The sequence below is a fragment of the Diutina rugosa genome (assembly GCF_008704595.1).
Source record: "Diutina rugosa strain CBS 613 chromosome Unknown scaffold30_size158152, whole genome shotgun sequence".
Classification (NCBI taxonomy): Eukaryota; Fungi; Ascomycota; class Pichiomycetes; order Serinales; family Debaryomycetaceae; genus Diutina; species Diutina rugosa.
Genome location: NW_022995085.1, coordinates 46,359 through 69,589, shown reverse-complemented (window position 1 = coordinate 69,589; position 23,231 = coordinate 46,359). Strand labels below are relative to the sequence as shown.

Sequence of the window (23,231 nt, the reverse complement as noted above, 5' to 3'; positions counted from 1 at the left end):
ATCAATAAAAGCATCCTCTTTATTCGACATCAACTAATTACATAATCATTACCCGCTCCAATATTGGTACGTTTTCGGAGAAACAACGCTAACTGGCAATTTCTCCTTTTCTTCGTCAGGCGTAGCATCTAGGTCCATTGCTGACTCCAGAACATCGTCCAGACGAACAGGATGTAAGGCTTTGTTGATTTCAGTAATTTTGACCGGCGCCATCAAATCGTCAAGAACCAGAGCCAAATCTGGTCGCTGTTGCTTGAGCTTTTCAACCTTTTCGAATTGAGCCCATCTTTCAATCAAAACTTGTTTGCGTTCCATATTCAATTGATTTTCGACACGCATCACTAACAGTTGCAACGCGTCGATTTTTTGCAATTTAAGATCAACCTTTTCCACCATCAATTCAGCAATCTGCTGAACAAGTTGCAGCTGATCATCTTCAGCATTCTTCTTGAGTTGTTCCGAGTTTTCCTTGAGCATCGATTTTCCTTCATTTGATTCAAGTAACAGTCTCACCACTTTTTGGATTACAGTTTCGTCGACTTGGGGAGTTTGTGGTGACAGCGTTTCTTCATCCTCATGAACCAATTTGTTCAAGTACTTGTCTTCAATGGGCAATTGAATGAACTTCAAGACACATTGTTCACGGCTCTTTGTACCCACATGTTCAGCAATCTTTTCCCATTGCTGAGTGTGATTCGTTATTGAACCAGGAACATTGCCATTCACTGGCGGAGCATCAAAGGTGGCAAACATGTCAATACCTTCTAATAACAACAAAACTTCATGCTCCGTCCAATCACCTGCTTCTTGGTTTTTCTTAAGTTGAACAAAATCCAGTGTTTGGAAGTTTTGGGGGAAAAGTCCTTGATCAAAGCAAACAGTACAAAGTACCAGTGTGTTGTTCACCGTCAGTGAAGGATTATGAGAGTAAGTTTTGATTTTGAGATTGTGGTAACGAACCTCGGTGGTGTCTTTGCCACACATATTGCAGAAGTATTGCACCACTGTGTTGGGAGCAAATTGTTTGCGACTGTCAGTCGTATAAATATTCTTCCGAACCTCAACGTTGAGAGGTTGATGCTTGACGGGCTTGGATGCAGCTTTGTCGCGCTTATTCGAATCACCACCGGGAATCATAGGTACCAATCCAGTGGGAGTGTCCATGGTTATCTGAAAGTGCCCAGTGTATTGAGGTCCGACGACCAGCGGTTTGGTTCGGGGGTCAATTTGGTAATTAATGAGACCCCATTTTTCGAGGAACTGATGTACTCTGATGATAGTGGTCACATCGCCTGCGAGGTTTCGCCGTACCGCTGTGATGCTCAAATACTCTTTCGGGTTGAGACGGTAGACATTTATGATAAAGTCACGCATGTTCACATAAACATCACGCGTTTTGTGAGGCAGCTTGACGGCATTTTCCAGAAAGAAGTCAGGGAACAGCTTTTCCTCAATTGAGTGAACTTTATTGATATCAAACCATTGAGCAAACAGGGGGATGATCACATGACTGGTTTGCTCAACAAGGTATTGCTTCGACTTTTCCTGGAACTCCCGCTCAAGATCCGCAGGGTCTTTTTGCTCCTCTTCCGCCTTTACTTCAGCAGTAGGGCCATTGACAACGGGAGGCTCTTCCAGGGTGGACATGACGACACTGGTGGATGAAGTGAAAAACAACAAATTTTCGGGGTGCGAATGTTGACGGCTGCATGCAGGATTAACTGTCTTACAGACCTTCACTTCAATATAACGTAGTCGTGTATGAACCACGTTGATTCCTAGGTTTGCTATTGATATTTGTGGAGTAAATTTCAATGATTAGTAGGTTGATATTCGAGCGTAGTTCATGATTCCGTTTGTGCTCCTCCAAATAGCGGCATTTTTTCTACTCACTCGCTGAAAAAGATAATTCAAGTTTGAACAGAAATTGGTAGTCGTACAAGTATATTCACAGCATATTCATGTTCGACTCGACTGTCTTTAATTCCATTGAGGTGAGACTCTCGTTGGTGCATTGTGATGTAGGACTTGCGAGAATCGTGGCAAATCAGGGGCCCAAAAGCCACCATGGACTTAGTTTTGCAATCTAAATAAGACATGAAGCTCAATTCAAACATTAACACCACTTTATGGAATTCTGTATGATCGTAAATTTTATTGCTATGAAGGTTATGTCTTTGTTAGCATTTGTTGTGACCTCAGTCGCGTCTATCACTGCGACGCGTATACGATCATTATGGCACGGAGGGCTGCGACGAAGAAAGTCAACTACGCTGAGCTGAGCTCTGAATCGGACTCCGAGAATGACATTGAGTCTAATGCTTCCTCGTCTGAGTCTTCTGAAAGTGATCTGGACGAAGCGTTTCAATTGAAACCGGTTGGAAGAAAGCGTCGAGCCCCACTGAAAGCAAAATCTAAGCGAACTAATAAGCGGATCAAGAAGATTGCAGGCAATGATCTCGATGACCTTGAGAAAAAGCTTCCCTCCAATGCTCTATTTGAAGCACTTGCTAGTCCTGATGTTGATACCGGAGAAGTCGCAACGGACTGGTTGGAGAAGTACGAAGAGGATGCGACTCTGGCACTCCTGGAATTGATGAACATGGTGTTGAGATCGTGCGGGGCTGTGTGCTACTTTGAACCACATGATATGCTTGATATTGAGCAAGCTGCCATCACAATTGAAGAAATTTCTTTGCGCTTCTCGCTGCAAACTCAACATCGATTTCCCTTTAAAGCCGTAACAGCTTTTCGACAAAACGAACGGCTGTTTTTCCAACTGATTATATCCCAAGCCCATGAGAATGGCTTGCTTTACGACTATGAGGATGGCGTTGCTCACCAGCTGTCTTTGATGAAGCTGCTAATCGCATGGCTTGGGCTGCTGTCTCTGACCGTTATTCGACTGTTGAGATACACTCTGACGTTGCTTCTCCTCGCTGTGGTCGATGAATTGGCGTCGCTCCACCATCAAGTAGAACGCACATTGAAGAAAGTTTCTGCACAAATTGAGCGAGCCACAAGTCGTCGTAAATCGCTGCTTGAAAAGTTGGCACTGACATATCAACTCCAATTGGAGACGATTAATGAATACTTCAACGACATTACCGCTATTACGATCGGTAATAGATATCGGGATGTGGATCTGAATGTGCGGATTGAATGTATCAAGCAACTTGCACAATTGGTGGTCAGCATTCCTCTGGTATTCTATAATGCCAATTATTTAAAATATTTTGGTTGGCTTATTTCGGATCCGACATCCGCTGTCAGAACAGAAGTTGCGAAATATTTGGCGAAGGTGTATCACTTTGCTAATAAAACTCAATTCGGTCTGGGTATCCGTCAATTCACCGATAGGTTCTACCCCCAATTTCTACAAATGGTCCAGGTTGATCCTTCCACTGCTGTTAGAGTTCAAGTTGTCGCCATATTAGCAGAATTACTACAGCTGGGGTATATGGAGATTGAGGATGCTCAAAAGGTAATTAAATTTACTACTTCTGGTCCTGAATTGGCCAATTTCATCCAAATCTACGTCGATCAAGCGGCTAAGGATGAAATTGAGAAGTTGTTGCTTGCATTAGAGAATGGGACCAGTGATCAAGTATCTTGGGATGGCGAAGAGACTGGAAAGCTTGATTTGAACCGTGTGGTTGAGCTTAAGTGCTTGTGTGACGCAATGACCTCTCTGAAGAAGTCTCCTGAACTCTACGAATTTATCGGAGCACGTTATAGTGATTGGCAGGGCATTGTGGAGTATCTTCTTTATGACACTCTGGCTATCGTTGTCGATGGGTTGGAAAATTCCAAAATGCTTCTGCAAGCTTTGGAACTCAATCGCGAAGAGAAGGGGATTTTATTGGATGTGGTCCACGGCCAATTTGCTCATTTGCTTCATGATTCAAAACAAAAGACTAAAAATAAGTTGAGCGATGTCACTTTAACTCAATTGGCTGGTGTTTTAAAAGATTTGGCGACATTCGCAATTCGTAATGGGCTTGTTCCGTCCTTTATCAAATTATGGGTGCTTATTCTTGGCTCTGATTCTGAGAGGAATATCTTCTCTACAATGACTGCGTTGGATCAAATGTCCACCTACAATGATATCAACGTTGAATTGGTTCGATATTTCATCGAAGCCCCTATTATCGAAGGTTACCGTGAGTATTTTAGGCTACTCTTTGCGCCGACAGGAGCGGACATGTGTCCCAGCGCAATTCGAGATGCCATTGATGATTGTGCTCGTCAGTTGATCGATCAGATTCCTGGGGACCTCGAAGAGAACTCAAATGTGAGCGCCAAGATTCTAGCGGTTTCCCCCCATTTACGAAAACTCGAAATACTCAGTGAAGACATCAAACTTCGTGACTTTGATTCTAAACTCCCGCACACGCTCAATCGTGAATTATTTGAGGCAATGGACAAAAAGATGATTGGGAGACTCACACCTGATCTAATTCAGGCAACAAGTGATGCTCTCGATCTTGAGCTTTCTCTTTTGCTTTCGAGAATTGAATCATTGAGTCAAGTTGAAGTTGCTTCTCAATCCAAATATGATCTTGAGCGAGAATTCAGAGGGTACCGAAAGTTTGTTGCGAATCTTACCCGAATTTTGAGCACGTCTCTTGAATTGGTGACGGAGGCTGAAGTTAATCATGGTCTGTCACAGGCACCGGTAATGGCGAACAACCTTCCTGATTATGTGGCTTTGTTATACGGTATGGCTTCATTGGTTGCAACAAAAATCCTCGAGTTGTCAGTCGTGCTACGTGGGTTCTACAATGTCCATTCCGCGGATAACACCTTCGATGGCTTTTCGTCTGTTTTTGCTGAAGATGCGCCTCTAGGTCAATTGGCAAACGGCGGTATCTCATCTACTTGCTTGAGAAACATCATTCAAGTCTTCTTGTACAAGGAAGCACTCTTAGCTAACTTGCTTCAGGTGAACATGAAGCGGAACCTGGAAGAGCAAGCACCTTTCGAAGAGGCCTTCGCATCAAAACCCCTCGAAGAATCAGATATTTGGGCGGCAGAGCAAGACCTATGCATCTTCGTATTGAAGTTGTATGGCTATACTGATGCGTTTGCAGAAAGTGAAGTCCTGAAACGGATTGCCCTCAATAGTCCATCTCTTGGGGCCGTGTATGCCCTGATTGTTGAGAAGCATGAGAGCATTGTACAAGACTCAAACACAAAGGAGAACCCCGCGGTTTGATTGATCATGAGTATTGAATGTATGAATAGTAATTTGATATGTCCAACCTAATGCACGTCGCAATTTTCTTCAATGTATCGATGTACGCGTATAAAAAGAAGGTTTTTCGCTTGCGAGAGCACCGTGGGAAAATCTGAACTCAGCTAGAATAGTTTGCTTGATGAAAACCTCTTTTCACGATGCTTAAGATGGTCTTGGTAAAGCCTGAGTTGCCGATTGGTCATCCGTCGACGCCAAGAGAATGCCCCTCGTCAACCACAGCCAGTCAGAAAATTTTCACAATTTTTCTTGGCCCTCAAGAAATTGACCTGGGTGAGTTGATGCATGCGCGTCCGTATGATGCTAGACGTTCTGGATCCGTTATGGTTATTGGCTGATTGTACTGCCGTGGTTCGGTTATTGGCTGGCACGAATGTTGAGAGAAGCCAAGAAGTTTTTCGACAATAGGAAAGCTCGTTTTCTTGAAGGGGTAACCTTATAGGTTTTATTCGTATGGTTGGTGATATTAAGCGTCGTTTCTTTTGTACCATTGGAAAGCCCCGTGATTCCAAATTCCTCGACATGGCCACTGTTTTTTATCTGATTGATCAGACAGTAGCCATGTGCGACAATCCAAGGGATGTATCGGTTATGTACCCTGATTTTAGCGCCTCGCGCACGGCTAGCAGAGACTGCAAACCCAAGCTATATAAAATTCGGGGAAATCTCGGGTCAGTTTCGATTTCTTTGTTTGTTATTATCCCAACATTCTGAATAACCTGTGAACCAAAACCCCGTCATGGTGCAGGTGTTCAATGTCCAAGTTTTCTTTGTGTGCTTCAGAGAGTCACTTGAAGCGGCCATTGTGGTGTCCACCCTTTTGGCTTTCTTGAAGCAAGGTATCGGTGCTCCCACCGATGACCCCAAAACCTATAAGCGTTTACGTCGTCAAGTGTGGCTCGGTACGATTATAGGGGTTTTGATTTGTGTCATTCTTGGGTGTGCCTTCATTGGGGCTTTCTACGGTTTGGGTAAAGACATTTGGGGCGGGTCTGAAGACCTTTGGGAATCGATCTTCTGTCTTATTGCGGCGATTTTGATCACAGCCATGGGGTTGCCGATGTTGAGAATCAACAAGATGCAAGAAAAGTGGCGGGTTAAGTTGGCTAAGGCACTTGTGCACACCGATAAGAAGGACAGATTCAAGATTGGTCACTTGATGAAGAAATACGCCATGTTCATTCTTCCCTTCATTACTTGTTTGAGAGAAGGTTTGGAAGCTGTCGTTTTCATTGGTGGTGTTGGTCTCAATTCCCCTGCCTCGGCGTTCCCCATTCCTGTTATTGTCGGGTTAATTGCTGGTAGTGCCTGTGGTATCTTGTTGTATTTCTTTGGCTCTGCTGTCTCGCTTAAGGTGTTCTTGATTATTTCCACTTGTATTCTTTACCTTATTGCCGCCGGTTTGTTCTCAAGAGGTGTCTGGTATGCCGAGATGTATGAGTACGCGAAGAAGACTGGTGGTGATGCCGCTGAAAATGGCTCTGGTCCTGGTACCTACGACATCACCAAGTCGGTGTGGCACGTCAACTGTTGCAACCCCAACATGGATCACGGTTGGGATATCTTCAACGCTCTTTTCGGCTGGCAAAACTCGGCCACTTACGGGTCCGTTATCTCGTACAACGCTTACTGGATCTTCATCCTCGCCGTTTTGGGGTTGTTGTTCTACGAAGAAAAGTACGGCCACTTGCCTTTCACCAAGTCTATGACGTTGGCGGAATTGAACCCTATGTACCACATTAAGGGAAAGAAGAAGTACGAAATGACGGAAGCTGAGAAGCAAGACTTGTTCAACCAAGTGAAGAACCAGAATGCTAACATTGAGATGCAGGAAGTTGATTCCTACCAAAAGTGAATTGGACATAACACTTTTGGTCTATGAGTTTTCATTGCCGTCTGTCAAAAGATGACTCCAACATTAACTATTACTGGAAACACACACACACACACACATAATTGCAATCTGGTAACGGTTGGTGTTCGGGGTTTTTGACGACTCAATGAAATCTTATTTTTGTATATGTTTCGGGATAATAATAAACGGGATTCTAAACTTGTTCCGGTGTGTAATCCACCAAAAGTAATACCTTTTTGCAATTGCATCGAACATGTATACTGATACCTATGCCACATCTCCACAGCTGACGTCACATAAGGAAACACTTGCAGGGCAAGCTGTGTCAAGTTGTAGAGGTGGTCCATCGATTTAGGGGAGAGAGAAGCCACGTGACATGTACCAACTCCGTAACTACGATTGCGAAAAAGATTGTCTAATACGACAATAGTATCACGTGCGTCCTAAGAGTACTATACAGGATCACAACTACTTGGATGAGTTAAATTTAACATTCATATAATAAATAATCATACCCCAATCACTTCTTGACAGCAGCGACAATGTCGATGATTTGTTGAACGACTTGAGGGTTGGACAAGGTGGAGATGTCACCCAATTGGTCAGCTTCACCAGCCAAAACCTTACGCAAGATTCTTCTCATAATCTTACCCGATCTGGTCTTGGGAAGGTCGTCAACCAACAAGATCAACTTAGGAGCAGCGAAGGGACCGATTTCCTTTCTGACAGTCAAGATCAATTCCTTCTTGATGGCGTCGAGTTCTTCGGCAGGCACTTCCTTGTTCTTAAGCGACACGTAGGCAGCCACGGCTTGACCAGTCAAGTCATCGGCGTAACCAACGACAGCCAGTTCAGCCACCAATTCGTGTTCGATAAGAGCGGCTTCAATTTCAGCCGTCGACAAACGGTGACCCGACACGTTAACAACGTCATCGACCCGGCCCAAAATCCAGTAGAAGCCATCCTTATCACGGGCAGCACCATCACCGGAGAAGTAGTGGCCAGGGTAAGCACCCAAGTAGGTGTCAATGAAACGAGCGTAGTCATTAAAGATACCACGGGTGATCGAGGGCCAGGCGTTCTTGATGGCAAGGACACCTTCGACGTCATTGCCGGTCAATTCTTCACCCAGAGTGGGGTCCAAAATCTTGGGAACAATACCGAAGAAGGGGAACGAGGCCAGCCCAGGCTTGGTGGGGGTAACACCGGCAAGAGGAGTCAACAAGTGCGAACCCGATTCAGTTTGCCAGTAGGTGTCAACAATGTGCGCCTTGTGGCGACCAATGTTGTCGTTGTACCAGTGCCAGACTTCAGCGGCGATGGGTTCACCAACAGAGCCAAGAACTCTCAAGGAGTCAAGCTTGTAGGGTTCAATGAACTTGGTGCCAGCACGCTTTAACAATCTCAAGGCAGTAGGAGCCACGTAGAACTGGTTGACGCCATATTGGTCGACAATTTGCCAGTAACGCGAAAAGTCGGGGTAGGCAGGGGTACCTTCAAACACCACAGTGGTGGCACCGTTCAACAACGGACCGTACACACAGTAGGTGTGGCCAGTAATCCAACCAATGTCACCGGCGGTGAAGAGGATATCTTCGGGGTGGAGGTCAAAGGTATACTTGGCGGTGAGAGCAGCACCAAGCAAGTAACCGGCGGTGTTATGTTGAATACCCTTGGGCTTACCAGTGGACCCGGAGGTGTAAAGCAAGAACATAGGGTCTTCGGCTTGCACAGGAACAGGGGGGAAGTAGTTACCGTACTTAGCCAACTCCTCGTGCCACCACAAGTCCCGGCCCGCCAGGAACGGCACATGCGAGTTGCCGGTACGCTTGAACACGAGCACATTGCGCACGCTGGGGCACAGCTTAAGAGCGTCGTCAACGATCTTCTTGGTTTCAATGGTCTTACCACCACGCTTCAGTTCATCAGCAGTGATGACAATCTGCGAGTCGGCGTCCAAGATCCGGTCCCGCAACGCCAGCAGGGAGAAACCAGCAAATACCACCGAGTGGGTGGCACCAAGACGAACAATGGCCAACAAGGTGATCACCGCTTCGGGAATCATGGGCAAGTACACGGCGACGGAGTCACCCTTCTTGACACCAAGCTTGGAAAGAGTTTGCGCGAGCTTCGACACTTCCTTGAGCAATTCGGCGTAGGTGATTTGACGGCCTTCGCCAACTTCGTCGGCTTCGTAGATGATGGCGACCTTGTCGGGAGTGTCACGGGCCCATCTGTCGACACAGTTGTAAGAAGCGTTCAATTCACCGCCGACGAACCACGCGGGCAAGTCGCCGTTCTTGAAGTCGTCCTTGGGGTGGGCGGGCACTCTGGCGTTGTCGAAAGGCTTCAGCCATTCCAACAACGTCTTGGCTTGTTCGCCAAAGAACGAGGCCGGGTCTTCAACCGACTGCTTGTACAACTTTTCGTATTCCTCGAACGACGCCAAATTGGGCGCGGTCTTGGAGCGCTCCTTGAACCCAGCGGGAGGGGGAGCGGCCTTTTCGTGGTCCAAAGTCAAGTGTGCTTCGTCACCCATGGGTAAAACAAAAGTAGCTTTTGGTCTGGAAGGTGAAGAAATCAAAAGCGTTACCAGCGGCGTTGGGGGGGTTTAAATAATCTCAGCCTTAGCTTGGGGTACGCTGCGGGTTGTGGGCGGCACACGCACTTACCTGCAAAGGATTTAAAAGTGGGCGGGTTCCCCACAACCCCCGCAAGCGCGTCGTGGTGGCGATGTAGACTAACGATTGTGGTAAAGTGTTGGCTGTCGGCGGGCGGTACGCTGTTAATTGAGTGGTGTTTCAGTGGCGATCTTAACAAAATCTTAAAAAAAACACACCACAAAAATTTATGTGTCTGCTAATGCGTCTCTTCGACGTTGATGGCGACCTACCCCGCCCCCAAACGTTTGGGTCAAGCGAGACCAGGGTGAGAACGGTGAAAACTACGTGAAAAACACGCTGAATGGACCACTAAACGTGGTGGTTGTTTAATTGATGACGATATTGTAAGCGGTGTTGCATTCGGCTATTGGTTCGGAGTTTCCGGCAGGTGGTGTTTGTCACCACTCAAAAAATGTTGAGTTCACCTCTCGTTTGGAGCCCCGCGCGCTCGCCTAAACAGGAACTTGACGGAGCGGAAAATGCCGAAGATGGCGTCGACGATGGCGTACAAACATTAGCGGTCGAAGATCGTTCAATTCAGCTATCAGTTTTCAACATTTGGTAAGGTTTGATCGAGTAATGACACGCTTTTCACCAATTAGATGATCACGATGGAATTCCATGGGTTAGTGGCGATGACGCCATTTGCGGGGCTTAAGCCCCATTCAACCAATGAAAGGAGCCGCTAATCTTACCGTATCGATCAACGCTGCGGAGATTACGCCAAGACTCGACCGAGTTGTAGTCATTGTGGTGGGGTAGTCATGGAGCCCTGATTCTATAAGCGGCGCAACTTTTTGTGGGGTGACGTCGGTGTTTGGAACCACTATCATACATTTGGAACGGACTCAGGGCGCCGAGTATATTTTTACCCCCACAAGTGGGGCTTTCACCTAGTATTGCCAAGCCAGATTGTGGGCCTACCCCCACAAATCATTAACGTACCATTTCACCCCCCACGTGACTCAGTGGCGGCATCACTGTAATGTGGCTAGCCTATTGGGCCACCCAAACGGTAGTAAATTGAGTAATTTACCGAGATTGAGGAAAATAATATGATCATGAGTGTGTCCACAATAAGCAAGTGGAGATGTGGCTCACAATGATGTATGGAAACAGTGTCGCAATGTACAACGCTTCCGCACCTCGACTCGGCAGTCGTAGTTTTTGCAATTTGAAGTGGCGTCTACATAAACGTTGTCGCTTCCTTGCAGAGAGAAAACATCAGTGTTTACCATTTGTGGGGCTCAACAAGTGTACGGCGCAATGATCATGTACACATTGCGTAGGCTGCTACCGTACCCGATTTCGGAGAAAGTAGAGCACATGGCCCCACAAAGTTACCGTCATCGCCGTAAAGATGCACATTATCTACGTCACCGATTGAGTAAGTCATGGGTCACCGGGTCGGGTCAATGGCGACCCGGCTCTACGGAGTTAGATAGGTGACTGCCGTGGTGCTTAACCCCTATATACGATCATTATTCATTAAGCCCGAGCTAGTCCTCACGGGATACGTAAGCCCTTTGGCCGACAATCACACCAAGTCGGCCTTCAATTGCATCAACCGCTCCCAACCGTCGTCGCCTTCAAACAGCAGCTTCCCCCTCAGCGTCAACAGGCGGACCACCTGTTTCGCCTTATACTTCCAGTTGGCACAGACGACGTCATCGCCACCATGGCGTCCCGGAAGGTCGCCGTAGTTCTCGTAGGCCGCCACCAAATCCAGCACCGCGTCCACGGCTTCATTCCACACTGCCGTTTCGTACTCCACCTCCGGGCGGAGCGTGACCACACGAGCTGCCTTCTCGTAGGCTTCAAGCGCCGCCCACGGCCGTTTGCGCCACGCCTCCACCTTCGCCACAATCCGCCACAAGTGCGGGTTATGGGTGATCACCTTCGGCAACTCTTGACAGATGAGGTCAATCGCTGCCCGTTGGAAGTGCAGGAGCTGGTTGGCATCGCTAGGGTAATCGGTCGAACATAATACTGTTGAAAGCTCTTCAAATACGGCGGTATCCACCGCCGCTTCACCATCGTTAGCTCTCATCTTTAAGAGGCGACCAGCGGAGAACACCACTTCTTGCCATTCCTGAAGTTTAAGCGCCACCGTGAGGTAGTTTTCGAAGATCTTCCACAGCTTGGTTTCGTAGCCCAATCTGGCAGCCCGTTTGAGGGCTTGGAACGCCGGTTTAAGCTTATCCTCTAACTGCAAAAGTGCCAGCGCCAAATTCAGCCACGCCTGGGCGTTAGTGTCGTCCAATGCCACACACCGACTGAACGCTTCCGCCGCAAGCTCAAATTGGCCCAGCTCAAGCCCACAGCACCCGTAGAAGTACCAGTTTTCGAAATTGAGCGGGTTGACGGTGAGACACTGATTCATGTGCTTAATCGACAAATCAACGTTGCGTTGATGGCCCAGATCACTGGGAGGCGAGTACCAGTAGCGAGCGAGCGACGCCTTGGCCTTGGCGTACTTACCCACCTGCCACAGCCGTTCCCATAACTCGGGGTCCATGGTGAAATCACCGAGGATGGCAATAGCTCGAGCATCTTCGGGGTGAGTGGCAAGACGACCCTTAATGATCTCAATACCGCGGGCGACGTCATCGGTAGCAGCATAGCACACGGCAGCATCGTGGACCATGCCAAGCCGCTCGTAGATGTCGATGGCCGACTTGAAAGCCCCGAACAGCATGTATCTCTTGGCCAACTCGCCGTTCATCGCCCAACTCAGCAAAAGCGGCAATTGATGGATAAACCGCAACCGGTGGGCAACATCGGTGGCCGTCACCTGCTCTTCGGCAAACACTCTCGTCTTCACCTTGATACCCGCCTCTTCCACAAGCGCCGTCATCTGTAAGATGCCCCGCTCGATAGTCTTGGGCTTCTGCGTCTCAAGCACCAGTCGTTGCCAAAGCGCCCGCCCGAACACGGTGGGGTTAGGCTTCTTATCGGCATTGTCGGCGTAGATGATGCGCAGCACAATCGCCATCAACTCTTCTTCGATTAAAGGGTCACCCAGAGGCAGGGTTTGCGCTAAGATGATGAGTCTCAGAATCAACTGAATGCTGTCCAAATCGTTTAGTCTGGGTTGGTTGTTCAAATCTAAACTTTGAAGTTCAGCGGGTATCTTGTCGGAACTAAGAGCAATGGGCACAATCCGGCTTTGTTCACTGTCCTCAACGTCATACTTTAAGCGTTTAGCAGCAGGGGTGTCGTCATCAGTAAACTCAACGTTCTCCAACAGCTCAAAATGGGGCTTTTCCAAAAGCAAGTCCAGCTCAAGGTCCAAGTTGACGGGGGCCTCGTCGGCTCCCTGGTCGTCTTCGTAGATCAGGGGTGAGCACAGCTTAGCCAACACCACCAACAGCAGTGCCAAGTACGTTTGGAACTTTGTCCGCTTAGCTTTAGCACCGGTAAGCACCAATTGTAACTGAGAAACCCGCGTCAACTCCTTCAAAAGCGGTTCCGCCAAATGCTCAGTGTTACCATGGATGTTGATACGGATCGCCTCTAAGAGGTACAATTGTTGCACGGCGCTAACCACTTGAGGATCAGTTTCAGCAGCGGGAGCTAAAGCAGTGGCAACGCTAGGAGTAAGCAATACTTGACACAACGTACCGATAACATCAGCGGGCTCGGCAATGACCATCATGTGCACTTGGAGAGCTCTGGTACGCCACCACTGAAGTGACGCTTGTACAGGGTTGCCTTCGGAACCCCTAATGTACTGAGATGCAGTCTCTTTGATCTCCTCGAACAGCTGAAGGTGCCAGTCAGCGTTAGCCCCCATAAGTTTTTCAAAGGTACGGAGGGCAAACAAAAGGTATCCCGGTTCAATCATCAAATCGTAAGCAGGTTGGCCTTCAATTGAAAGCAATTTGACCATGGCGGCATCGTCGCTGAGCCCAAGCGTCTGCGCCGCACCATTGACAAGTTCAGGACCAGTGTAGTTGGCTTGAACAAAGAGCTGGAGGGCACAAATGGCCAACACTTGCATTTGGATAGGTCCTAGTTCGGGACCAAACTTGTCCACCATCTGAGTAAGGGTCTGATTGACAACTTCATCAATATTGGTATTATGTTTGATCAAAGCTTGAAGCTCATCTGAGCCGATAAGAACGTCAGCCTCGCCGGAAATGATCTTTTTGATGGGACCAACAAGAGAGGTAAACTTCTCATCATCGGTAGCTTCAAACTTAGCTGGTAGGACACCCAACAAGAGCTGGGTGAGAAGCGTTCGAAGTGCCATTAGCGATCGACGTCTGTCGCACGAACGGCGATGAGATGATCCAAAGTGGCGATAAGCACATCAAAGCTATTGATATGAAGAATGAACAAGGTAGCTGTGTTGTTTGTAACTCTAAGTGTAACTAGTTGAATGGGTTATCGGTCTTGACTAAAAAATCATTGAAATCTAATCAGTTGGAAATAATAGGTGGTTAACAAAATTGATGCAAATACAACGATAACAAGTTGAAACACAGAATAGAATATAATTAGTAATCGTCTTTCCAATATTAGAACAGTATAAACCGGTTGATCAGGTAGTGATGAGATGGCTGACAAACGGTGCTTCCAGTTGTGCGCATCTAATGCTTTGCCTACGACGAGTCCGGGCCTACTCCTCAATCGCCTCCAAGCCAGCTCTGCTCTTGTCTAAACTAGAGCAGTCGCTTCAGTTGACCAACCCTGTTGATGCTAATGAATACCTGATTCCGACACCAGATCCGCAAGATGAGATCGTCATCGCGATGTCCCTGGGAGTGGACTCATCAGTGGCGGCGGCGTTATACAAGAAGAAGTACAAGAACGTTCGAGGAATCTACATGGCTAACTGGTCTCAGACGGCCAAGTGTACTGAGGCCGATTGGAATGACGTCAAACGTGTGTGTGATCAGTTAGACATGCCCTGTTCCAGAGTCAACTTTGAGCGAGAATACTGGGAAGATGTGTTCACTCCGATGATTGATATGTACCGTCGTGGCCTTACTCCTAATCCAGACACCGGGTGTAATCGGTTTATCAAGTTTGGGGTCATGCTCGAATACCTTACTAAGCTTTTGGGTGATCTGAAGTGGTGGTTAGTCACTGGTCATTATGCCCGTATCATGAGACATAACCCAACAGGCGAAGTACACCTTCTTCGGGGGTTCTCTCAACAAAAAGATCAGCTGTACTACTTGAGCAGCGTCGCCCCGCAACTGCTTCTGAGGGTCCTCATGCCGATCGGACACTACGTGAAGCCCGCCGTTCGACAACTCGCCCAGGACTTTGATCTCCACGTACAGTCTAAACCCGACTCACAAGGCCTCTGCTTTGTAAGCCAGGACCAAAGCCTGTTCCGTGATTTCCTCAACGAATACATTCCACCTAATCCAGGCAATATCATCACTGAAGATGGCAAAGTATGGGGGCGGCACCAGGGTCTTTGGCATGCTACGATTGGCCAGAAGCTGGCCATCCTGATGCCACAGGGCGACCCAAACTATAAAGGTGTGTGGTTTGTCAGTGAAAAGCGATACGATACTAATGAATTGGTGATTGTACGAGGGAGAGATAATCCCAAGCTTTTCGCGGATAAGGTCAAAGCCAACGAATGGAGATGGCTCATCGATCCCAAGACAGTCCCCTCCGAAGGCTTAACCATGCAATACCGTTCACTTCAAACCCCGGTGAAGATAGAATCGTGGGTGGTTAAAGACTCGACCATCGAATTAAAATTATGCGACGCACAACGAGCTATGGCACCAGGGCAAAACCTCGTTTTATATAGTGGCAACCAGGTCTTGGGTTCCGGCGTCATTTGCTAACTTGTACATAAACTGATCTCTGTATATAGAGAAGTAGCAACCCTACTGCTAATGATTTACGTCTTAACAAAATAAAATTTATTCCTAAACCCGTGAAACCCAAAATACATATCGTCGTTAAACCGCGGCAAAGCGATTCTTAATCACCATTACCTTAGATGGCAATCATAGTAGGATAAAGCGAACCCTTCTTCTCGTGTTCGATGGGTTCAGCCTTCTTCAATTCCAATTGAGAGATTTCTTGGCGCAAGTAGTTGAGCACCAAAGAAACCATTTCTTTGTGTCTTTGAACAGCACGAATGTTCATGTTGTCAACAGACATGTCTTCGAAAGCCAGAATCAACTCACCTTCCTCGAGTTCCGAGTCAGATTCGGATGATTCAGTGGCAGACTCAGATTCGTCTTCCGACAACGGTTGCGCCTCACGTTGGCCGTAGACAGAGTACATCGCTTGCGGCTTTCCTTGAAAGTCATTGCTTGATCTAGACGCCAACGGGTACAGAGGTACGTCCGTCTTCATCGTCAGAATGGATCCAAGTTGAGCGGTAGGGTATGGAGAAGCTTGAGGAGCTTGAGGGGCCTGAGGAGTTTGCGCCATGCCGGGCTTGCTCACAGGAGGGAGAGTGTAACCAGCGTGGTTGACAGGTTGCAACATTTGATCATAGTTGTTATGAGTGGGCATAGACAACTGAGGGAATTGCATGTCGATGGAGTTGGAAAGCGACGAGAAGAAACGCTCGGCCTCGTACACCAGCGCCGGGTTTGAGTGAGCAGCGAAGGCCACCGCAGAACCAAACAGGGGTTGGTGTTGAGGATAGTTGTAATACCCTTGCTGTGTCAGGGGCGGTACGAGCTCAGCGTGTTCAACCGATTGGAACTTCTGGTACATGTCGGGGTTGTACAGAGGGTCGGGCTTCCGCTTCTTGTTAGCTTGGTCACCGTGTAAGGGGAAGTTGAATTCTGAAAGGAGGGAGTTGACGATGTGGGCTTGTTGACCAGGGTCGTAGGGCACCCGCTTACGGGTGTCTTCCGGGAACGGCAAGTCGTACTTGGGCGTCTCACGTTGACGCTTCAACTTCTTCGGGTGGTCATCGGCGTGCACTCTGGCGTGCTTCTTCAAATCTTGAGGACGCTTGAACAGCTTGGGGCAGAGCTCGCAGTGGTAAGGCTTCAAAGGAACGTGCACGCGCAAGTGAGAGGTGATGTGGTCACGCTTAACGGTTGTGGTACCGCAGTTTTCCCACAGACAGGTCAAGTTCAAGTTCTTCGAGCTCTTGCGACCGACATGCAAGTCACAGAGATGGTCATAGAGAGCTTCGGGAGTCCCGAAGACGGTAGTGCACCCTTCCCACTTACAGTAGAACGGGCCACGCATGTCCTCGTCTCTGATCTTCATGTACTTCTTCTTCGGCTTGGGAGGAGTGGCCACGGTGGTTCCATTCGGGTAAGCCTGAGGGTAGTGGAACTTGTCTTGAAGGGGAGATCCGGTCGAAGAATTGGTAGTGAGCGACCCCGGCGATTCGTTCGAGTTAGGGGGGCTTCCCATCAGCAGGGGCAGGTCCAGATTCATATCAAACTCGGGTTGTTGGCTCATGGTATTGGCATTCAAGATGCTTGTTGGGTGGGTAAAGTTCATCATGAGTGCGCCTAGTGACCCCACCTGGAGGAGGTGCGGTTTATAAGAAAAAAGACCACTGCCAAGAAAAGACGGTTTATGCAGGCGCCAAGGGAACAAGAAAACGAGTGTCGCCGGTAGATGGTGATAGGTTATCAGCTACGGTGAGTATTCGCCTAAATCGAGCGAGTCCACGGCGATCTGGCGGGGGCGAAATTCTTCCGAGACACGTTGTGGTCGATATTCCTCATTTGACGGGAGCAATTTGCCGACAAAAATGGCAAAGCTTGGCAACTCCGCCACCACTGCAACTTTTGCTAAAAACTTGGCTTTAGGTGTGCTTTATAATCGTGGTTGGTGAAGTTGGTTTCCAAATTCCATTTCTTCAAGTTTGTTTGCTCTTTGTGTTTAAATCAGATGTTCAACGTCTTCGCATGACTCCGAGGGAGCGAGATTAAATTTCTGTGTGCGAACATCTGATAAAGTGAAACGTGGGTTCCATACGGCAACCGAGTCGCAGCCGCATTCTAAGATACAATAACCGCATGATGCGGGGTCATGTAAACCCCATTATCCACCATAGGAGAAAGCTTGATGATGTGAAGGAGGAACGATTGTGTTAGTAAAGCCTCTCTTATCATCTATGTAAAAATTCTAAGCTGTTTGTGCGCTCAGTTCGGCGAGAATATTAGTTTTAATGCAAACGAAGCTGGTACTCACCGATGACATTTGCAAGCTGAGAACATCCACCTCTACAGTTTATCCCAAAAGAATCACATTATACGACCCCACTGTGGCGCTGTAGACAAGCATTTATTAAGGCTGTGTCTCCGCTGAAAGCCAAGCTTTGATGCAAAAATTTGTAAGATGAGATTTGCGATCTCGTTACCAAATTGGGGCGAGAAGTCGGAATCCTAATTAGCACGTATTACGAGTCAGAAATGCTGGTGTATGGAAGCTAGAAAAGAAATCGTGTTCGAAGACATTTTCACGTATTATTGGTAGTAGAATTTGATATCGTGACTTCAATCGCCGTCGTAAGGAATATTGCTACTCGTTATGGATTTTAACATGATCTTTGACGTGCAACATTTCTAACATTTCCAATTTTCATTTCTGTCCACATGTGTTTATCGTACAATTTTGCAATATTTGGAACCAAATGGAAATGTTGCTAAAATCAAAGCGAGCAAGTATAATGACGTCATCAGATCCCTTGACAGTGCAACGCTAATCTTAAAAAGCAAACCAATCTGGATTCATCTCGCCAATGCCATCGTCCCTAAATGGCTGACAGTGATCCATTTCATGAGGCTTCAAAAACAAAAGCTCTTATACTCGCTGATTAGTTCATATCTAATGTGTATTCATTCATAAAGTCTTCCAAATTAACGAAAGTATGCAATTAAATAAAGGCACGGGCCTTTCATGTCGACAAATGTTAAGCTTGTGGCCCCTCCAGGGGATCCATAGCCGCGTTGAGCGAATTGTCCGGGTTGGCCACCCGCAACACCCGGCGCGAGTAGTCAACGTCGTCATCCAACAGCTTTTGCAGCAAGTTCTGGCTCAAAAACATTGTCAGCGGGTCTAAACGCAGATCCAACTGAGGTGCTGGTGGCACGATGATTTCGTCTTCCGAGGGTATCAATTTCTTGCGACTCTGGGAGCGGTTCATCTCCTTGTCGTTAGAGGTGTTGGCGCCCATTAAGGTCAACATCCCGCTAATCGACGGCAGACGCCGCACCAGTTGCTGGGTGGTAGTCACATTGGACTTGGAGTACGCTGGAGGCACGCTCAGTGGGGTATTTACGTAATTAACCTGGGTAACGCCCTTCTCGGGGTCGTTCACCAGGCGGTCCTCGTCGGTGTAGTCGTCATCGTCGGTGACGCTGCGGCGACCAGCACAGCAGCAGCACCACAAGAGAAGCGCGGCGAGCGCCACCACCACCACACCCACCGCGGTGAATGTCCCCGCCACTTTACCCGCCAGATCGAAGAACCCCTTCAGTTTCTGTTGCGGAGGTGCTGTGGGGGCTGCAGCAGCGCTATCGGTGGCCACAGGCTCGGTCAGGGTAGTGATAAAGCGTGTCGTCACTGCGGGGGAGCCATCCACCGTCATCACCAGCACCACCGTAGTGGGGCCAGGCATCGATGATGACAGCGACGAACTCAGCTCCGAAGACTGACTTGACTCTGACAATGACGTTGATGATGACGACGACGACGATTCAGATGAAGATGATTCCGAAGAAGATGACGATTCCGAAGAAGAAGACGACGACTCGCTCGATGACGTCAGCGACGGTTCTTCCGACGTCTGGACCGTGGATGTCGTCGTCACCAGCACCTCGGTGGTGTGCACGGTGGTAGTGGTCTCAGTTCTCTGGTTAGTTTTTGTCACCACCAGCTCCACCACCAGCGTCACCAACAACACCAGTGTCTGGTACAGCACCAGCAGTTGCACTGGTGCCGCCGACAACGGTTGTGTAGACGGCTGCGTCAGTGGTTGTGTCAGTGGCTGCGTCGATGGCTGCGTCAGTGGTTGCGTCAGCGGTTGTGTCAGCGGTGGGGTCAGTGGTTGTGTCAGCGGTTGTGTCAGCGATTGTGTCAGCGGTGGGGTCAGTGGTTGTGTAGTCGAGGGAGTGGTACGAGTTGTAGGCGCCGTCAGTGATGACGGTGGCGACGAGGTAGAGGTAGATTTGCTCGAGTCGTACATGGTGCCACTGGGCTGCCCGTTTAGCTTGACATAGCCAAAGGCTCCGTTGCCGCCACACATTTCCAAGTCGATACCAGGACACCCTTGATTGCACTCGCCAATATCGACGGTGTCCCCCGGAGCGTAGTTGGAGCACCAACACTGGTTGCCGTTGGTGACGGCGTAGGCGAAGCCCTGGCAGTGGTCGTGGCAGAGGCCGTTGGACATCCACTGGTCCAGGGTGCCCTGAGAGCCGGCGCCGGTGTTGTACTTGGCACACACGGCTGGATCCAACCCCACCGCCCCCGCCACCAAGGCCATGACCGTCCAAAACTTCATCGTTTGTGAAAAGTTATTCAGCGGCGTCGGATTTTTTCTTTATAAGCTCGGCTTGCTATTTTTTTTATGATTTCCCCTGTTGGAATATTATCGGGAAGGGTTTTCGATCTGCTGCACGCCGCCGGAAGGGGAAAGGTAATCACCAAGGGGGGGCGGGAATTAGCGTTTGGCTAGCGGTGACCTCGAGGCTGGTCGGCGGAGGCTGTTGTCTAGGGGGCTACTGGCTAGTTATTTGTCGCCGTCGACAAGTGGTGTCCCCAGCCCCATGGCGGCAGCCTATTTTTGGCATCCACTCCATGCGAGAGGCGGTACCTGGGGAGCGCTGCACTACGGGGCGAACACACATCCCCTAGAAGCAACGGCAACTTTAAAAGAAAATATGTGTTGACATTGCTTCCAGGGCACGGGGACGCCGGCTTTGTCAGCCACCACCCCGGGTAAACATCCCCCCGCCATTGTTTATCCGGTCATCGACGCCCACCCCCGAGGCGATTGCTCTCGGCTTTGTTTACATTGACGCCCGTCTGTGAACGCTATCCGACGCCGACACTGCGCGATGGCAGACTCGATGGCGCCCATGGGTGCCCCGAGGGGCTAACCGTTGCTTTTATCTTCGTACCTTGTCGGGTTAGTTGCCATGTCGCCCGTTCGCCCGCCGGGGTTGCCTCCGATCGCCGGGTGACGGCATCGTCAGCACCTCGCAGCCTGGATGACTCTGAGATGGCCGGTGCTCTCCGGTGACAAGGGCAGCTATCGCACCTCGGGCCTCGGAGCCGCCATGCAGCCCGCTAGCTTTGCCCAAAGCCTACACGAGGCAGGTGCCCCACCGCTATTATCAACTGTCGCCCCTCATCAGGGCTTGGCCAATAATAATCTCGCGGCGAGTGGCTTCGAAGCCCTGCACCCGAAATCTCCCGCTTAGTACACCTCGTAAACTAATCGCGGGCCCTATGCTCTAACCTCCGGAGGTTGCCGTCGCCGCCACCCGCGCCGCCGACGTCCCGATCGTGCCTATCGTGCCTATCTACGTTTGTGGTATCGGCCGTGTCTCTACCCGTCCTTCCCATGGGCCCACACACTATCCGAGGCCTCATCGCCACTGATCACAAAACGTGGCCTCGGTGACTGAGTGTAAACAACGCACTACGCCCGCACCCCCGCCCTCGCAGCCGCACAAAAAGTGTCCCTTCGAGACACCACTAGCGGTTTTTTCTCCCCACACAAATGTCCCTCAAGTACATCGACAACGCCCGGAAAATCCTCTGCATCGGCCGCAACTACGCCGCCCACATTGCCGAGCTCAACAATGCCAAGCCGATGCAGCCGTTTTTCTTCCTCAAGCCGCTGTCGCTGGTGCTCAAACCCAACGACGGCCCCTTCCTCGTCCCCAAAGGGGTCGTCGTCCACCACGAGGTCGAGTTGGCATTTGTGTTGAACCGCACCCTCAAAAACTTGCCCGCCGACTTCTCCCCCGAGGAGGCGTTGGAGTGTATCGATGGCTACGCCCTCTCCATCGATATGACGGCGAGAAACGTCCAGGACGAGGCCAAGAAGAAGGGGTTGCCGTGGCTGATCGGCAAGGGGTTCGACACGTTTTTGCCGTTGTCTCACTACATCCCTAAGGAAAAGATCCCCGACCCTTACAACGTCGAGTTGGTGCTTAAGGTCAACGGCGAAACCAAGCAACAGGACTTGACCAACTTGATGTTGTTCCCCATTCACAAGATCTTGTCGCACATGTCGCTGATCATGACCCTCGAAAAGGGCGACTTGATCTTGACCGGTACTCCCAAGGGCGTCGGCCCCATCAACCCCGGCGACAAGGTCGAGGCCTTCCTTAACGTCGACGGCACCACCATCGAGCTGCTCAAGTTCGACGCCGAACAGAAGCCCGGCCCTTACGAGTACAAGGAAACGTAACCCCGGGTCTCTGTTATCGGTACATATAAGAAGTCACACCTGTATCTAGTTCAATAATGCATTCATGCTAACTTTAATCTTTTTACGCCGTTAATGCCGCGATTACGCCTAAACAAACAATTCGTCGCGTGGCGGCTGAAATTGCCTGAGCACCACCTTCGCTTCCTTCATGACCCGATGCGTGGCCTCGTCCATCAGATAGCTTTGCGCATAAACCACCTCCTTGATCCCGCTTTGTACGATCTTGATGCTGCAAGTCAAGCACGGGCATGTGTTGCAGTAGAGCACCAGATCCTCCCCGATACGGTCGCGACCGGCCTCTAGTAAAGCGTTCTCTTCCGCGTGTAAACAAAGACAGGTACTCAAGCCCGCTCCCAGACCCGGCCCTTTATTACACCGATCACACCCTCCTTCGTTACAATTGGTTAGATGGCGCGGGGTACCATTATACCCGGTGGCTACCACTCTCAGCAGTCTCACAATGACCGCCCCCACCCGACGCTTCATACAATTAGATCTCAAGGCGGCTAAGTCGGCCAATCGCATGAAGTACAGATCCCAGGTGGGACGGAGTCTCTCCTTGTCTAGCAAATTGAGCTCCAGAAGCTTAACGTAAAGGTCTCGCACCGACGCACTGGTGTTGACAATATCCACGTGAGCTTGATGAATGATCTGAATCAACGGCGTCTTGCCATAGTAAAGAAGGTCGTCGTCAAGCTTGATGAACTCCTCTAGTGTGCAGCTGGCTCCCGAGGCGACGAACCGCTCATAGCGCATCTTGATGGGAGCATCAACCAGAACTTGCAAGAAAAACGGTCGTTTGTGGAGGATATCAACCAAATCAGGGTTATCCATGTGGCTGATGACAAAGTTGCGTCGCCAGTTCAAGGTGACGAAGTCGACGAGCTCATCAATCGTCTCAAACAGTTTGTGGACATCGAAATTCTTTGCCTTAGTTGAAATGGAGAACGACGAAGATGCCAATTGGATTATCTCAAACCCTTGAAAAGTGAGATAACGCACAACCTCAGCCTTGCCAGAGGATATTGTTCCACTAATTCCAATCAACAT

General features: G+C 49.2%; 10 protein-coding genes across 10 annotated transcripts; 4 read left to right on the top strand and 6 right to left on the bottom strand. All coding sequences in view use genetic code 12, as the record gives it.

Annotated features, from left to right (window-relative positions):
- Nucleotides 1-48: 48 nt before the first annotated feature.
- On the bottom strand, nucleotides 49-1,647 carry DIURU_001083 (uncharacterized protein; the record flags this gene model as incomplete). Its single annotated transcript, XM_034153588.1, has 1 exon — nucleotides 49-1,647. One exon carries the CDS (start codon nucleotides 1,645-1,647, stop codon nucleotides 49-51), a length of 1,599 nt encoding a protein of 532 aa, XP_034014106.1.
- Nucleotides 1,648-2,236: 589 nt separating this feature from the next.
- On the top strand, nucleotides 2,237-5,218 carry IRR1 (Irr1p; the record flags this gene model as incomplete). Its single annotated transcript, XM_034153587.1, has 1 exon — nucleotides 2,237-5,218. One exon carries the CDS (start codon nucleotides 2,237-2,239, stop codon nucleotides 5,216-5,218), a length of 2,982 nt encoding a protein of 993 aa, XP_034014105.1.
- A 778-nt stretch (nucleotides 5,219-5,996) lies between these two features.
- Nucleotides 5,997-7,112, top strand: FTR2 (Ftr2p; the record flags this gene model as incomplete). The annotated part of the gene is made up of 1 exon (XM_034153586.1): nucleotides 5,997-7,112. The coding sequence occupies one exon, from the start codon at nucleotides 5,997-5,999 to the stop codon at nucleotides 7,110-7,112; it is 1,116 nt and encodes a 371-aa protein (XP_034014104.1).
- Nucleotides 7,113-7,632: 520 nt separating this feature from the next.
- On the bottom strand, nucleotides 7,633-9,651 carry ACS1 (acetate--CoA ligase 1; the record flags this gene model as incomplete). Its single annotated transcript, XM_034153585.1, has 1 exon — nucleotides 7,633-9,651. One exon carries the CDS (start codon nucleotides 9,649-9,651, stop codon nucleotides 7,633-7,635), a length of 2,019 nt encoding a protein of 672 aa, XP_034014103.1.
- Nucleotides 9,652-11,312: 1,661 nt separating this feature from the next.
- DIURU_001079 (tetratricopeptide repeat-containing protein) lies at nucleotides 11,313-14,030 on the bottom strand (the record flags this gene model as incomplete). The annotated part of the gene is made up of 1 exon (XM_034153583.1): nucleotides 11,313-14,030. The coding sequence occupies one exon, from the start codon at nucleotides 14,028-14,030 to the stop codon at nucleotides 11,313-11,315; it is 2,718 nt and encodes a 905-aa protein (XP_034014102.1).
- Nucleotides 14,031-14,373: 343 nt separating this feature from the next.
- On the top strand, nucleotides 14,374-15,591 carry DIURU_001078 (tRNA-5-taurinomethyluridine 2-sulfurtransferase; the record flags this gene model as incomplete). The annotated part of the gene is made up of 1 exon (XM_034153582.1): nucleotides 14,374-15,591. One exon carries the CDS (start codon nucleotides 14,374-14,376, stop codon nucleotides 15,589-15,591), a length of 1,218 nt encoding a protein of 405 aa, XP_034014101.1.
- Nucleotides 15,592-15,745: 154 nt separating this feature from the next.
- RIM101 (alkaline-responsive transcriptional regulator) lies at nucleotides 15,746-17,230 on the bottom strand (the record flags this gene model as incomplete). The annotated part of the gene is made up of 1 exon (XM_034153581.1): nucleotides 15,746-17,230. The coding sequence occupies one exon, from the start codon at nucleotides 17,228-17,230 to the stop codon at nucleotides 15,746-15,748; it is 1,485 nt and encodes a 494-aa protein (XP_034014100.1).
- Nucleotides 17,231-18,647: 1,417 nt separating this feature from the next.
- On the bottom strand, nucleotides 18,648-20,240 carry WSC4 (Wsc4p; the record flags this gene model as incomplete). Its single annotated transcript, XM_034153580.1, has 1 exon — nucleotides 18,648-20,240. The coding sequence occupies one exon, from the start codon at nucleotides 20,238-20,240 to the stop codon at nucleotides 18,648-18,650; it is 1,593 nt and encodes a 530-aa protein (XP_034014099.1).
- A 1,224-nt stretch (nucleotides 20,241-21,464) lies between these two features.
- DIURU_001075 (uncharacterized protein) lies at nucleotides 21,465-22,160 on the top strand (the record flags this gene model as incomplete). The annotated part of the gene is made up of 1 exon (XM_034153579.1): nucleotides 21,465-22,160. One exon carries the CDS (start codon nucleotides 21,465-21,467, stop codon nucleotides 22,158-22,160), a length of 696 nt encoding a protein of 231 aa, XP_034014098.1.
- Nucleotides 22,161-22,268: 108 nt separating this feature from the next.
- On the bottom strand, nucleotides 22,269-23,231 carry DIURU_001074 (deoxycytidine monophosphate deaminase; the record flags this gene model as incomplete). The annotated part of the gene is made up of 1 exon (XM_034153578.1): nucleotides 22,269-23,231. The coding sequence occupies one exon, from the start codon at nucleotides 23,229-23,231 to the stop codon at nucleotides 22,269-22,271; it is 963 nt and encodes a 320-aa protein (XP_034014097.1).